The sequence below is a fragment of the Macrotis lagotis genome, chromosome 7 (assembly GCF_037893015.1).
Source record: "Macrotis lagotis isolate mMagLag1 chromosome 7, bilby.v1.9.chrom.fasta, whole genome shotgun sequence".
Taxonomy (NCBI): domain Eukaryota; kingdom Metazoa; phylum Chordata; class Mammalia; order Peramelemorphia; family Peramelidae; genus Macrotis; species Macrotis lagotis.
This window is the reverse complement of record NC_133664.1, coordinates 216931856-216947793: the sequence shown is the minus strand read 5'-3', so window position 1 is coordinate 216947793 and position 15938 is coordinate 216931856. Positions and strand designations below refer to the sequence as shown.

At 34.3% G+C, this 15938-nt stretch overlaps 1 protein-coding gene across 1 annotated transcript in view; it reads left to right on the top strand.

The window, feature by feature from the left end:
- Positions 1–205: 205 nt before the first annotated feature.
- Positions 206–15938, top strand: part of DBX2 (developing brain homeobox 2) — a 67976-nt gene continuing 52243 nt past the window's right edge. Inside the window, exon 1 of the mRNA XM_074195196.1 lies at positions 206–726. Coding sequence (XP_074051297.1) covers positions 333–726 — 394 coding nt within the window. The 5' untranslated portion in view covers positions 206–332. The remainder of the gene's footprint in view (positions 727–15938) is intronic.

The following is a 15938-nucleotide window of genomic DNA, read 5'->3' as shown; positions in this document are numbered from 1 at the left end:
CCAAGTCCCCAGTTATTTCCACATTGCCTGAGAAACCTGATGCTTTACTCCTCCTTTCTTAAAAAACAAGAACAAAAAACAACTAAGCCAACCCAAATAAATAATGATTCGTTTTCCCAGTGGCCTTTTCCCATGGTCCTTGGTTCCCTTTTCCTCTCTCTCCACCCTCTCTGCTTGCTTCAGATCCGTGGGAGGTTGTGACAGGGAGAGGCGTTCAGTGGCTGAGTAGCCCTTAGACCAAGTCCAGCTTCAGCGACCCTGAGGCAATTAAGGGCCCAGCAGAAGAAAGGGTGGAAAAGACTGACTTGCTTGTCTGCCCGCTCTTCTTCACTATGCTTCCCAGTGATTTATCTGCCCGCACCGGCGTGTACTGGGATACAGTGAACTCCTCAGCACTACTAGACACAACTCCAGGCTTTGGGAATTTAGGAAAGAGTTTTCTAATTGAGAACTTACTAAGGATCAGAGATGACACTCCACAGTGTCTTCTAATTCCTCCCTTAGCTAAGTCGGTAGCAACGACTGCAGACGCCAGGGTGGAAATCCTGGAGCATCCCCCCTCCACCAGCCCCGTACCCCTCAAGTTGTGCTCGGCAGTAGAACAAATCGGAAATCCTTATCGTACTCATTGGTCTTTTCAAGCACTTAGTCCTTTGACTGACAGCAATCAGCTGCCAGGCCAGGATCGGGGAGATGAAGGTGGAACCTTCCGACTTGCTGCTCCAGGTGAGTCTTCTCTTTCCCCAAACCTAGTCAATTCAAGCAGATTGCCGGCAGGGTAGAGGTGGCTTTGTATTGATTGGACTGGACGTCATCTTTGTCTAGTTGCCTCTTTAGGGATCCATCGAGGAAGGAACAAAACATTTTCCTCTTTTTCCACGATTTCACTTTTTCCTTTCTTTTCGTAAATCAACTAGGATATAGGCACACCTTAATTCTGGTCTTTTGGGATATTCTGGAGGCACTATGCTAGCAGAGGAGGATGGGACATGGGAAGAAGTAGGCTTTCTATAGAAAACCACCTTGAGCTGGGTACTCGCTGATTACTTGTGGGGGCTTGGTGCTCCAGTTCAGTCACAGTAACAGCTAGGATTTATGTAGTATTTTGTACTTAACTGATTTTGGTTGATTATATAAGCCTGTAATTTTCATTTTAGTATTTTCTTGCTCTCTCTCTCTCTCTCTCTCTCTCTCTCTCTCTCTCTCTCCCTCTCCCCCTGCCCTGCTCTGTCAGTCTCTCTGTGTCTCTTTCTGCCTCTCTGTCTCTTATTTTCTCTCTGTCCCTGTTTCTTAGTTTCTCTCTGTCTCTTCTTGTTTTTGTCTCTGTCTCTCTCTCCCCTAACTCTCAGTGCACTTAGCTGGAGGTGAGAAGAAGCATTTTAAGTTCCGGCCCAAGTACTAAGTTTCCCCCGAAGGTTTAAAAATAACTACCTGTAGAATTATCGGAAGCAAAAGAAAGAAGACTGTCTCTTCTCTCCCTTGCGCCGCCCCCCCCCCCAAGTTTGTAAAGGCATTAAAGAGGTACAGATCCAGGTGTTAAAAAGTGATTTTGGAAATGAGGAGGTAACTTTATAGCTATAATAAGACATATATATATATATACATATATATATATATACACACATATACATTGTGCTAAAGAGATTTTTTAAAAAATTGAATGCATTAATCAATCATTTTGTTATTGCTTTTCTGAACTTGATTAAAGAAATACGGATCTTATTTTGGCTACAACCTTTTAGAACAAATCTAATGTTAATGACTTCATGTTCTTCAGGTGAAAACTTTAACTACTTCTTTCAGTTTTAAGTTACTGATGTAAAGGGGACCTGTATCAAGTTCTAAAGCCAGTCTCTTCTTTATGCCAGCGATGAAATTATAATTAATCAATGGTACCCTTGGAAGGGAAGAGGAAACGTTTCAGGTGATTGTCATTTTTGCTGGTTTGAAAGTCAACTTCTTTTATAAAGGTTTTGTTTTTCTCTTTTCTTCTAAAGAAAGAGAAAATAAACTCTTGTTAATTGAAAACAATAAAGTTTTATGTAAAAAAATATTAGGAATATAAGAATGTATAAAAAAGCAAGTGGAAGTCATATATCCATTACACATCTTGCTTGTGAAAACAGCAGATAGTTAACATCTTTTGAGTGATTTGGCCAATTCTCTCATGTTCGGTTATACAGTGGCCACACAAGTTCCCTCTTCAAGGAAATAATTTTTTAAACAATATGCTCAGTTTAATGAGTACTACAAATATGTACTTCCTTAAAAGAACTAAAATAATTTCCAATATGCACATCAAAACACCAAGTTGTCCAAGGAAGGTTCCTGTAACTATTTAGATGGTAAGCTGAGAGCAACGAATCTTTTTTTTTTTTTTTTTAGATTTTTGCAAGGCAAACGGGGTTAAGTGGCTTGCCCAAGGCCACAAAGCTAGGTAATTATTAAGTGTCTGAGGCCGGATTTGAACCCAGGCACTACTGACTCCAAGGCTGGTGCTTTATCCACTATGCCACCTACCCACCCCCGAATCTTTTTTCAAATTAAAAATTCATTTGTTTTTGAAAATGTGTTTCCTTATTTATTTCCTCAATGCTCTGTTATTAGAAGCTTTTTTAATGATGTTAGAATGTTAGGTTGTTAATTTTTATCTTGACACACTTTTTGTTAATCACTAAATCAAATTTAATTTCAATTGATTTTCAAGCCTGAAAAGGAATAAAAACTAAAATGAATGACATTAATGTCATTATACATTTATTTAAAATAAATTTTGAAAATTTATTATAATAAAGCAAGTGAATAAAGCACATGAGTGTACTCATGGTTTTAATAAGAAAATGACAGATTTTAAAAAAATTTTGCTTTTAGACTTCTCCATGGTGGTACCCATTGAAAATATCACAGGAAAACAAATAAAATCATGTGTATACACTATACTATCCTCTTCTCTCCTTGCACCCTATTCTATGTAATATCTTACTTTGACATACTTCAGATATGAACTATTCCCACCATCTACTGTCTTCACTCCTAATGGGATATCATTTGTCCTCTTGGAAAACAAAGGATGGATAGCAACTCAAGTTTTACTAAATCTAACTGAAAAAAAAATCATGAAATTGTAGTCCTCTACAAATTTATTTATTTTTGGTTTTTATAAGGCAGTGGAGTTAAGTGACTTGCCCAAGGTCACACAGCTAAGCAATTATTATGTGACTGAGGTCATCTTTGAATTCAGATCCTCCTGACTCCAAGGTCGATGCTATGCATTGTGCCTCCTAGCTGCTCCTTCTACAAATTTATCACATATAATTTAAACTGGGCCAATACTGGGGCAAGGCAATCTGTTATATCCCTCTAATTGATAAATTCCTGTAGTTGCTTTTCTAAACCTTTTTATCCTTTCTGAAACCTCCCACAGAGGGGAAAAGGGAGAGGGAAAGGAATAAGCCTTTATATAATATATATCGTATGCTAGGCACTGTACTAACTCATTTGATCCTTACAAAATCCCTATGAGGTATGTGTTATTACTATCCCCATTTTTATAATTGAGAAAATTGAGGCAAGCAAGAGGTTAAGTGATTTGTCCAGGGTTACAACAGTTGGTAAGTATCTGAGGCCAGATTCAATCTGTCCCCTCTATTCCAGGTCAGGGGTTTTATCAAATACTTCTTTGGGGGGATATTTTCTTCTCCTTTTTGCTGTTCTTTTGTTTCTCCTATAATCTGACCACTGCTTCTCACACTTTGTTGGATCTTTAGCCAGGTCATGCCAAATAATGTTTTTTCGTGTTTTTTCCTGAGCTCTCTTCTCCTGCTATACTATTTCACTTGGTGCTTTCATCAGTTTCCAGGGATTCATTTTATCATCTTTATGCAGCTGTTTCTGAGATCTATTTGTCTAATCTCCTCTTTGCTGGTTTTCAACTTCACATTTCCTACCACCTATTGAACTGGGATGACCCCTAGTAAAATTCAACAGGTTCAAACCTGTACTCATTATCTTTTCCCCAAAATGGTCCTGTCTTCTAACTTTTCCATTACTGTTATAGGTATTACCATGCTCCAATCACCCAGGTCCCATAACTTGGTGTCATCCTTGATTTCTCACTCTCACCTTTCATCTCCCATATTTAATCTGTTACAGATGTCTATTGATTTTGCCTTCATTACGCCTCTTACCTTCTCTCCTCTAACACTGCCACTACCCTGCCTAGTATTCTAATAACATTTTGATTGGATTTTCAGCCTCAAGTTGCTTCCCACTTCAATTAATTTTTCATTTATCTATGAAATGAATGTTCCTGAAATCTAGATCTGACCATGTCTCACCCATCTTCAGGAAATTCCATTGGTTCTCTATTACCTCCAGGATCAAATTTTAAGATGTTCATAATCAGGTCCTTTCTTCTTTTCCACTTTCCTTCTCTTATAGTGACATTAGACTTGTTCTGTCTGTGAGACATTCTCTACTCCTATCTCTGTTGCACATTTGATTGTTCTTTATGTCTGGAATCTCTATTCTCATCTCTTTCTCCTGGTTTCCGTAACATTTTTCAGGTTTCAGCTAACATTCCACCTTCTGCAAGAAACTTTTTTCAGACCTCTCTAGTATCTTCTCTTTAATATTATTTCTAATTTATTCTTTGTGTATATATATATATATGTATATATCTTATTTGTACATAATATGTGCATTGTTCTCCATTATACCGTGAGTTTCTAAGGTCACATAGATAATGAAGGTCAGAAGTTTACTCTTAACCCTACAGACTAGAAACTCAGTTTTCCTTCAATTGTCAATCTCTGATTTATGCACATGCAGTAATAGTGTGAAAGTTTGGGTCAGTCTTATTTCCTTGTATGTGTATGTGCAACACAGATAGCTATCTCTATTGTTTGGTTTTTATTGTTTGAACTCACATGGTGACAAAATGAATCCATCCTCTCCTTTGGTTGGATTAATTTTGTTAAAACACAGAGAGCTACCTTTATAATTTATATTGTAGGAAGAATACTGGGATAGGAATTTCACATACTCATTGAATTGTGAAATGTAAAAGACCTTAGATATAATTATCTTTATTTGTATGTACCTTGTTCAAGGTTATCTATTCATGTGGTCCTGGGTAAATCAGTTTCCTCATCTTTAAAATGAGGAAATTGTATTAGATGACTTGTAAGATCCTGCCAACTAAATCTATGATCATCTGGTTTGGTTAGGAAATGGTTAAGTTATTACTTGAACTCAATACATCTATATTATTATATCTGCCTTTGGTTTCTAGATCTACATCTGACTCTAATTTTATGACCAAGAAAAGTCATTTGTCTGAGACATAATTGTAAGATGAAGTGATTGTTAGTAACAAACATTTAAGTACTAGTCTACTAAGTAAGTACTAGTTTACTAAGGTAAAGCGCTAAACTTTGGGGATACAAAGAAAGTAAAAAATGAAGTCTTTACCATTAAGAAGCTTACATTCTTTTGCACATACACACAAAAGAAGCTTATATACATTTATACAACATGCAAATAACTATATACATGTGAGATAATGTAGAGTGTAAAATGGAAATCAATCTCCAAGAGAAGGGACTAGGCTTGGGAGGAACTTGAAAGATTTATTGGGAAAATTGGGATTTGTTGTGTCTTGAAGGCCAGGAAAAAAAAAGAAAGAAGAGTTATGAAGAAGAACATTCTAAGACTAGAAAACAAGCAGTAAAAACAATGGGGAAATGAAATGTCATATACAAGGAATAGCAAATAGGCCATTATGATCTTTTCCAGTTACAATATTCCAGTTCAATTTAATAGTAAAATTTAATTGAAATTTTCATATACACACCCATATACATACAAACACATATTTTGTTGTTCAGGCATTTCAGTTGTGCCTGACTCTTCATAATCCCATTTGGGATTTTCTTAGCATAGCTACCAGAGTGGTTTGCTATTTCCTTCTCTAACTCTTTTTACAGATCAGAAACTGAGACAGAGTTAGAGGACTTGCCCAGGTATTATAGCTAGAAAGTTCTGAGATTTGAACTCACAAAAATGATTCTTCGAGACTCTAGGTCCAGCTAGCTGCCCATATGTATATATATATATACATATATATATATATACATACATACATATATATATATATGCTTGAATGTTTTTTAAAACAAAATTTTTTTCTTTTTAAAAAATAAAATAGAAAGATTATAAAAAACTACTTAAACAGCAGTGAATTGAAAACTTTAATACACTAAAATCTATATTTAGAAATCCTAGGAAGAATAATATAAAAGCCCCTTTTTATTAGTAGGTTGATGGACAAAATCACAAATGTGACTTTAAAAAATGAGAATTCTGTTTTGTTTTGTGGATTCATTACCCTTGTCATATCACCAGATGACTCTTTGAAGCTTATAGGTTCCTGTCATTATTTTTAGTGCCCTTGCTTTCTGTTAAAAATAGAGGAGTGGGGGCCGCTAGGTGGCACAGTAGATAGAGCACCAACCCTGGAGTCAGGAGTACCTGAGTTCAAATTCGGCCTCAGACACTTAATAATTACCTAACCGTGTGGCCTTGGGCAAGCCACTTAACCCCATTTGTCTTGCAAAAACCTAAAAAAAAATAGAGGGGTGTATCTTTTTGTTTTCTCATTTTTTCCAAACAGAAGTGGTCACCAAATTTTGTGAAGAAAAGTTCTGAATTGTAGGGATGGGAGTATGATGTAAGAAATCAGAAAGGTAGGAAAGGATTTAAATGCCTAACAGAGAATAAATCCTAGAGGAGGGAGTCACTGGAATTTATTATTTTGGCAACTGAGTACAAGTTAAATTGAAATGAGAAGAGATTCCCTTCCTGACTTGATAGATGAGAAGGGAGGAAAAACTCCAGGAGAAATATCAAAATATTCATACTAAGTAGAAGTGACTCCTGGACCTCAGAGTGGCTCCAGATTAGAGACATTGTCCATCAAATTGTCTGAGAAATGCCTCTTCATCAAAGAGGCTGACATGACACTGGTAATTTTTAAATGATAGATTACAGTTTCTCTGCTTTAGTCTAAAAGCAGCTCCAATTCAAATTTAAATGGTATTATAGTCATGTATAGCTTTATATTCATTAGTTATGCTTAAAGAATACTTTGAGATTCTTTGAAATGAAATATTCTCTGTACTTGTATTGAAGTCAAGTATGAAATTTCCATTTGAAAGTCTCTTTTTTTGCAAAAGGACATATAATTCCCCTTTCCCTCCCTCATACTTTACTTTTCTTGCTGTAGCAACCCATAGATGACATGCATAATTTTAGTTCTATTTAATGTGAATTTCAAGGTAACCTTAATTATAGTTACTAGGTTTCTATTTAACCCCCCCTTTTTTTTTGGTTTAGAAAAGGCAAAGATTGGGCGGTTAGGTGGCGAAGTGGATAAAGCACCGGCCCTGGAGTCAGGAGTACCTGGGTTCAAATCCGGTCTCAGACACTTAATAATTACCTAGCTGTGTGGCCTTGGGCAAGCCACTTAACCCCGTTTGCCTTGCAAAAACCTAAAAAAAAAAAAAAAAGAAAGAAAGCAAGAAAAAGAAAGAAAAAAAGAAAAGGCAAAGGTAAACTTTTCCTTAATTACAATGACTTTTTTTGCTTTCTTAATGTTAATGAAGACCTTTAACATAAAATAAATTCACTTCTCTTTGATATTCCCTATGCAAACTGATATTGTCAATGCCTTAAGAATAACAGAAAGAAAAAAATCCTGATTTTTGCATCAGAATACTTGCTGATTGTGCAACTCTATATTAATTTTATGATTTCTCAAAATAAAATTTAAAGATACCCAGTTTTTGCCTTAAAACAGGGATATGATTGTTAACCTGTTTTCCATTTCATTCAAACAAAATAATTTGTTCCTATTTTTAGTAATGCTTCCATTTTTAATAAAAACTTTGGTTTTAATTTTTATGTCTTAGTTTAAATATTTGATGTGGCAATAAAATTGGTTTTACTCTTAATAGTATTATCCAATTTGATAACCACTTGGAATTATGTGGAATTATTTTCTTGGAATAATTTAGAGACAACCTTTTGAGATGATATATGATTGATTCAGATATTTATCTTCTCTGAAATTAAAGATCTTTAAAATCTTTAAAGATCTTTTAAAATCTTTAATGAACTTTAGTTCATGTCTATATAATAAGAGATGACTCAGTGAAAAAATTTTAAAACAATCTTTTGGCAATTTTCTATGTTTTCATTTCTTTAGTCTAAAAGCAGTTCCAATTCAAATTTAAATGGTATTATAGTCATGTATAGCTTTATATTCATTAGCTATGTTTAAAGAATACTTTGAGATTCTTTGAGATGAAATATTCTCTGTACTTGTATTGAAGTCATTTGAAATTTCCATTTAAAAGTCTCTTTTTTTTTGCAAAAGGAAATATAATTACTATCATAGATATCTATCTGCATATGTAATAAAACACATATATAATATATGAATATATGTCATTTCTTTGGTAATTTCCCCTACCAATGAAAATTAGCACCATTTCAGCAATTTTCAGTCTTAGAATTTTCTTTTGTCACCGTGATTCACTGACTTTCCCAAGCTCTTTCATACTAACTGGCAATGAACCAAATACTTCTGGTTCTCAAGCTAGTTTTTAATATACTAAGAGAGCTTTTTTTATTTGTATAAATATAGAGTGGTGATGCCCAAGTTATTTTATCATACCTATTAATTTCTAACCCATTACACATATAGAATGCTCATTGTGAAAAAAATATACAAAAGTAAATTTTAGATAAGAAAGATGAAGTAAATATTTCCAAATAGTTTTTAGCTTAGTAGTACAAAAATTGTCTTTTCTCTCACAAAATTATATCTTCCCTTCAGTACTATGTTAAATATGCTTCACTAGTTTTGGAAAATCTAGTTCTAAATCTTGTTTTGTGAAATGGTAATTTGAAAATCTGTCTAAATTAATTTTAATGCAATATTTTTAAAGACTGTAGATAAAAACAATATCATAAAGATACCTAAATTTTAATGGAAGTTTCCTAGAATCTAATGCATTTGGATTGAGGTGGTGAACCATCCATAAGATCATAAATTTAGAACTGGAAGTGGTCTCAGCAGTCACCTGATCTGATCTCATTTTACATATGAACAATTTAGACCCAGAGAGGTCAAAGGTCACATAATTAGTAAGTAATAGATTTTAACCCAAGTCTTCTAACCCCATTGCCATTTTTTTCCCCCTACTATACCTTGCTTCTTTGGAGCAAAGTGGAAGATTTGAGAAAATTATGTCCTTAGCTACTGTGTGTATGTGTGTTTGTGTGTGTGTGTGTGTTAAATACTTCCTCTTCCATGAGTTACTGGTACTGTAGTGCTTACTCTTAAGGAACTGACATTCTGGTTGAAGGATATACCACATATAAAGATCAATGGCTAGAAGAGTGGTATATTGTCTAGGTGATCAGATTGTGAGTGTAGTCATAGAGTAGAATATCTGACTTTTCTGATAGAAGCATTGCTTTATCTTTCAAAAAAAAGGGAAGAAAGGAAGATAAAGAAAGAAGAAAGATTAAACAAGGGGTGGGAAAGGAGGATATGATTCAGAGTTGCAATAGGGCAGATGCAAGGATGCTCAGGGAAGATTGATTCTGATGTCTTAGTGGATAGCCATCCACTGAGATGGGAGACATGAATCATGATCTCCGTTCAGCTAGATATAATGAATTAGGTAAGTTTCCATTCATCAATCAGGAGAGTTTTGATTTAGGGAAAAACTTCAGTATTGAGTAGATTAACTCTCTACACCTAACCAAATTATTTTTTTTAACTGAATGATACCTGTGGATTTAAAAGAATCTGTTTTTTTTTAAAATTAAGTTCAAGCACAGAGAAAGCAAACATAGAACTAATTGTGCCAGAGGATTAAGAATTTTCTTGCTCTCTGGGCATCTAGGTGGTGAAGTGGATAAAGCACCAGCCCTGGGGTCAGGAGTACCTGGGTTCAAATCCAATCTCAGACACTTAATAATTACCTAGCTGTGTGGCCTTGGGCAAGCCACTTAACCCCATTTGCCTTGCAAAAACCTAAAAAATAATTAAGTATTTATTATATTCAAGATACTATGGCAAGTATTCAGGATACTATTTAAAACAAACAATTCTCATCTGATAGTGCATAACTGGAAAATGACTTAGTGACCCTGAAGGTCGGGCTAGATAAAGTGAAATCTCATCAGTAAAATCCCAGGGTTATGGGAATGGTGTGTAAGCTCTGTACAGAGGGAAAATATATATATATATATATATATATATATATATATATATATATATATATATATTTGATATGCATAAATTTAAGAGTTTTAGGAGATCATAAGTGGTATATGGAATTGAATTATCATTAATTGCAGATCCAAGTGGAATGGAATCTCAAGCCATCTAGTCATACTCGAAAAATAACACCTCTCCTCTAAGGAGTGACTTGACAAACTCATTAAGTGGTTATCCTGCATAAAGACCTTCTTCTTTGTAAGCCCATTTTACTTTGGGATGTCTCTAATCTCAATAGTTAGAAAAATTTTCTTTTACATCAAATTTAAATTTGTTTTTTTTTTTTGTTAATTTTCACACACACTGCTCCCAACTTTTTCCTTCTGGGTCCAAGCGGTATTAGTCCTTCTTTCATATGATAGTACTTTCAAAAATGATGAAAATTCTCCTACTCACCCCAAATCTTATCTTCTCCAGGCCTAAAATTCTCAAATCATTCTCATATGGTATTAATTCAAGGTCCTTCACTATTTTGATTGCCCTTCCTTGGATACTCTTCAGCTTACTAATGTTTTTATTTAAATGTAACCCAGAACTTTACACAATATGGTCTACTCAGGGAAAGTATAACATCTTTCTTATTCCTGAAAACTTTTTCTTAACTAATGTAGTCAAGATCAGATTATCTTTTTTGACTGCAATAGAAAACTCTTGACTCATTGAGATTGTTTAAAGGGGGAAAAAATAAGGGCTTTTACTGATTGAAAATAGATAGATAGAGAAATTAAATTAAATATTTTTTCTTATTTTGTAGTTTTTAAAATTAAATTTCTTCTCTTCAATAAGCAAAGATTCATTTCCTTTCCCCCTAAAACAAATGGAGATAATAAGTAAAACAATCTTCATTGGACATATCCAAGGGGAAAATAAGTCTTATTTCATACAGAGTCTATGTAGGTATATAGTTCTTTTTTTAAAAATTTTTTTTATTTAAAAATTTTTTAAAGAGATTTTATTTTTAATTTTACAATTTCCTCCCCCCATTCTTGCTTCCCCCCCACCCCCCACAGAAGGCAGTCTGTTAGTCTTTATATTGTTTCTATGGTATACAATGATTTAAATTGAATGTGATGAGAGAGAAATCATATCCTTAAAGAAGAAAATAAAAGTATAAGAAATATCAAAATTACATAATAAGATAGCATTTTTTTTTCTAAGTTGAAGGTAATAGTCTTTGGTATTTGTTCAAACTACACAGTTCTTTCTATGGATACAGATGGTATTCTCCATCGCAGATAGCCCAAAATTACCCCTGATTGTTGCACTGATGGAATGAGCAAGTCCATCAAGGTTGATCATCACCCCCATGTAGCTGTTAGGGTATACAGTGTTTTTCTGGTTCTGCTTATCTCACTCAGCATTAGTTCATGCAAATCCTTCCAGGCTTGCCTGAATTCCCATCCCTTATGTAGACATGTTTCTAAAGCTGCAGGATCATACTGGGATGAAATGAAGCACTGTAGTCACTGAATATTTAACAAAGAAGGAGGTTGACTTTGACCTAACCTAATACAGCAATATATGCAACAAAATTACAGTTTCTCTGGCCTCAGGCTCCTCATCTTCAACTGAAAACATGGCTGGTAACATATTCACCAGAATCTTATAGCTCGCATGATCTCAGGAACCCTCCAAGTCTAAGAGGCTCCAAATATAACAAAAAGCTGCAACAGGGAAGCTAGGACAAATCACTGGGGTGGGGGTGGGGATAGGGGGAAAGTGAAAACAGTTTTGTCATCAGAGAAGTTATGTCAGGAAATCACTGATCCTCACAATCTATCAAGTGGTGAGGATCATGAGCCCCCCCCCCCCTTTTTTGGCAAGGCAATGGGATAAAGTAACTTGCCCAAGGTTGCATAGCTAGGTAATTATTAAGTGTCTGAGGTCAAATTTGAACTCAGGTCCTCCTGACTCCAGGGCTGATGCTCTATCCACTGTATCAACTAGCTGCCCCCAAGTCTTATGAAATTATGGTTGATCGTTATGGTGATTAGAGTTCCTAAATCTTTCAAGATAATTTGTCTTTACATTATTGTTGTCTTCATAAACTCATTCACTTGATTCTGTTTACTTCACACTGTATTGGTTCATACTATTCTTCCCAGATTTCTTTGAAACTGGGAAAACCTTTCATTTTCAAAAATCATAATAGCATCTCATCATATTTCTGTATTGTAATCTGTTGAGTAATTCACTAATTAATGGATATCTTCCTGGTTTCCAATTCTTTGTCATTAATCCAATCCAATTAACATTTATTAAGTACCTACTATGTGCCACATATTGTGCTAAGCTCTAGGGATAGAATTAATGAAGAAAAGGCAGTTTCTGTCCTCAAGGAGGTTACAATATAATAGGGAGAGTTGACCACACACACACACACACACACACACACACACACACAGGAAAGCAGGGAGAAGGGAAAGAAGACAAGACTTCCTGCTATGTAGGCAACTCATTTCATGTAGGTGAAACTAGGCAGAACAGTAGATACAATGTTGAAAGTCTAGTAGTCCTCCATTGGGAGGAATTTAATAATATTTAATAAAAAGTTACAAATATTTTTTTACATCTTTAATTAAAGTTTGTTCTTTTAATCTACCATTCCTCTAAATCCTCCTTCACTTTCCTTCTTGTTTTCTTGTCTAGTGAAATATAATTTTGCACCCAATGGTTTTTATATTATTTACTTCTCTTTTGTGACATGTAGTTGTGATTACCAAGTTCATCATGGCAGAAGTTATTCAATTACATGAAAAAGTCTTAAACTTATTTTTGTACTTCCTGACTCTTGTCCAATATGAGCAGGTGATCATTTTATGACTACCTATGCTTTGCCCAATCTGAGATGTCCTCCTGCTGTCATACCATTTGTAGCTGAAGCATCATTTTTTGGACTTCAAAGCAAGATCTATCAACCAATGTGATATGTATTTTGTGTAGCTCCTCTAGAATATTTAAATATCAAATCTGGTATTAAGTCCATCTCAGCTTATGAGAAAAAGATTGAGGTTCACTTCATTAGAGGGGACTATGGACAGTTTGATAAGGTGTCATTAGTTCAGAGCTCTGTCTCAGTGGTTTTTCTTGCAGATTGAGAAATTATCCCCACAATTGCTTGCTCACATTTACCTTTTTTTATGTTTCTCTTGACTACTGTGTTTGTATTTCTAAGTTTCTACATAGTTTTGATTTCTTCACCAGGAATGATTGAAAATCAGGGTCCAATTTTATCCTGTAGGGTAAGTTATTCTTGGTTGTGATCCTACAAGCCTTGCCTTCATTATTTCAAGCTTTCTTTTCCTTCATATACTAAATTTATATGAACCTACCTGATGTCCTTGAATTCTTTCTTACTGGCTACTTGAAGTATTTTTTTTTCTTTGATAGAAGTTCTGGATTTTGATTATAATGTTGAGAATTTTCATTTGGTATAACTTTCAGGTAGTAACTTTTTCTACTTTGCTTTCTGTTTTTAAAAAGAAGTTGATCCATTTTCTTCTACTTATTCTTGAAATATAAAGTCTAGACTGGTTCTATTATTAATTTTTGGTCATAGCTTTCAGATAGTTCATTGATTCTTCTTTTTTTTTTTGCAAGGAAATGGGGTTAAACAACTTGCCCAAGGTCACACAACTAGTAAGTATCAAGTGTCTGAGGCATATTTGAACTCAGGTCCTCTCTATCCATTATACCACCTAGTTTCCCCTCATCCATTCAAGGCAATAGGGTTAAGTGACTTGCCCAAGTTCACAGGCTAGATAATTATTGTCTGAGGCAAGATTTGAACTCAGGTCCTCCTGACTTCTGGGCTGTTGCTCTATCCATTGAGTGGTCCATGGATTTTTAACACGTTTCCCTCTGTTTGTTTTCTAATTTTTTTGTTTTCTGCAAGATGCCTTTTATTTTCCTCTATTTTTATCAGTCTTTTGACTTTTTTTAATATTTCCTGTTGTCTTGTGGAGTCATTGGTTTTAATTTGGTTCATTCTAATTTTTAGGAAGTTTTGTACCTTTTGTTTCCAATTCTTTCTTTGATACTTCTTTTCTTTTCCATTTTTTGAGTTCCACATTTTCCTACCTCCCTTCCTATGATAGTAAGTAATCTGATAAAGATTATACATATACAATCATGTTTAACATATTTCAATTTTAATCATGTTATGAAAGAAGAAGCAAAACTAAAGGAGAAAAGTCACAAAAAGAAAGAAAAAAATATAAAACAATCTTTAAAAGTGAAAAACTATATTTTGTTTGCAGAAACTCCATAGTTTTTTCTCTGTATGTGAATGACATTTTCCATAACAAGTCTTTTAAAATTGTACTAGATCACTAGTAGTAGAACTGCTGGAGGAAATTAAGTTGTTATAATGTTGTTGTTAATTAAGTTGTAACAGTGTTGTTAATGTGTACAATATTCTCCTGGTTCTGCTCAGTATCAGTTCTTGCACATCTTTCTAGATTTTTCTGAAATCAGTCTGCTCTTGGTTTCTTATGGAACAAATTCATCACATTCATATACCACAGTTTGTTCAGTCATTCCTCAAATGATGGATATCCCCTCAACTTGTAGTTCTTAACTACTACAAAAAGACTGCTATAAATATTTTTGTTCATGTGCATCTTTTTCACGTTTTTATGATTTCTTTGGGATAGTGGTATTGCTGAATCAAAGGGTGTGAACTAGTAAGTATCAAGTGTCTGAGGCATATTTGAACTCAGGTCCTCTCTATTCACTATACCTAATAGTGGTAGTGCTGGATCAAAGGGTGTGAACAATTTTATTGCCCTTTGGGCGTAATTCCAATTTATTCTTCAGAATGATTGAATCAGTTTACAACTCCACCTACACTGCATTGGTGTCCCAGCATTCCCACTTCCCCTCTAACATTAATCATTTTCCATTTTTGACATTTTTTACACATCCGATAGATATAAGGTGGTATCACAGAGCTGTTTTAATTTGGATTTCTCTAATCAATAATGATTTCAAGCATCTTTTTATAATGCCTATAAATAACTTTAATTTCTTTGACAGAAAACTGCCTGTTCATATCCTTTGATCATTTATCAGTTGGGGAATGATCAGTTGGCTACTCTATATATTTTAGAAATGAATCCTTTATCAGAAAAGCTAGCTACAAAATTTGTTTTCCAGCTTTCTGCATTCCTACTAATCTTGGCTGTGTTGACTTTATTTGTGTAAAACCTTTTTAATTTAATGCAATAAAAATGATCCATTTTCCATTTTATGATTTCTCTATCTATTCTTTGGTCATAAAATCCTCTCCTCTCCATAGATCTTACAGATAAACTCTTCCTTATTCTCTTATTTGACTTATGGCAAATTTTGACCTTATCTTGGTATAGGGTGTGAGATGTTGCCCTTTATTATTTATGTATTTTATTTTGCCATATTATTTTCTAGTTTTCCTAGCAGTTTTTGCTAAACAGTGAATTCTTATTTCAGCAACTAGCATTTTATCAAAAGGTTACTATAGTCATTAACTATTGTTTCTTTTGTACCTCATCTATTTCATCGATCTGCCTCTCTATTTCTTAGGCAGTACCAGTCTTGGTGACTG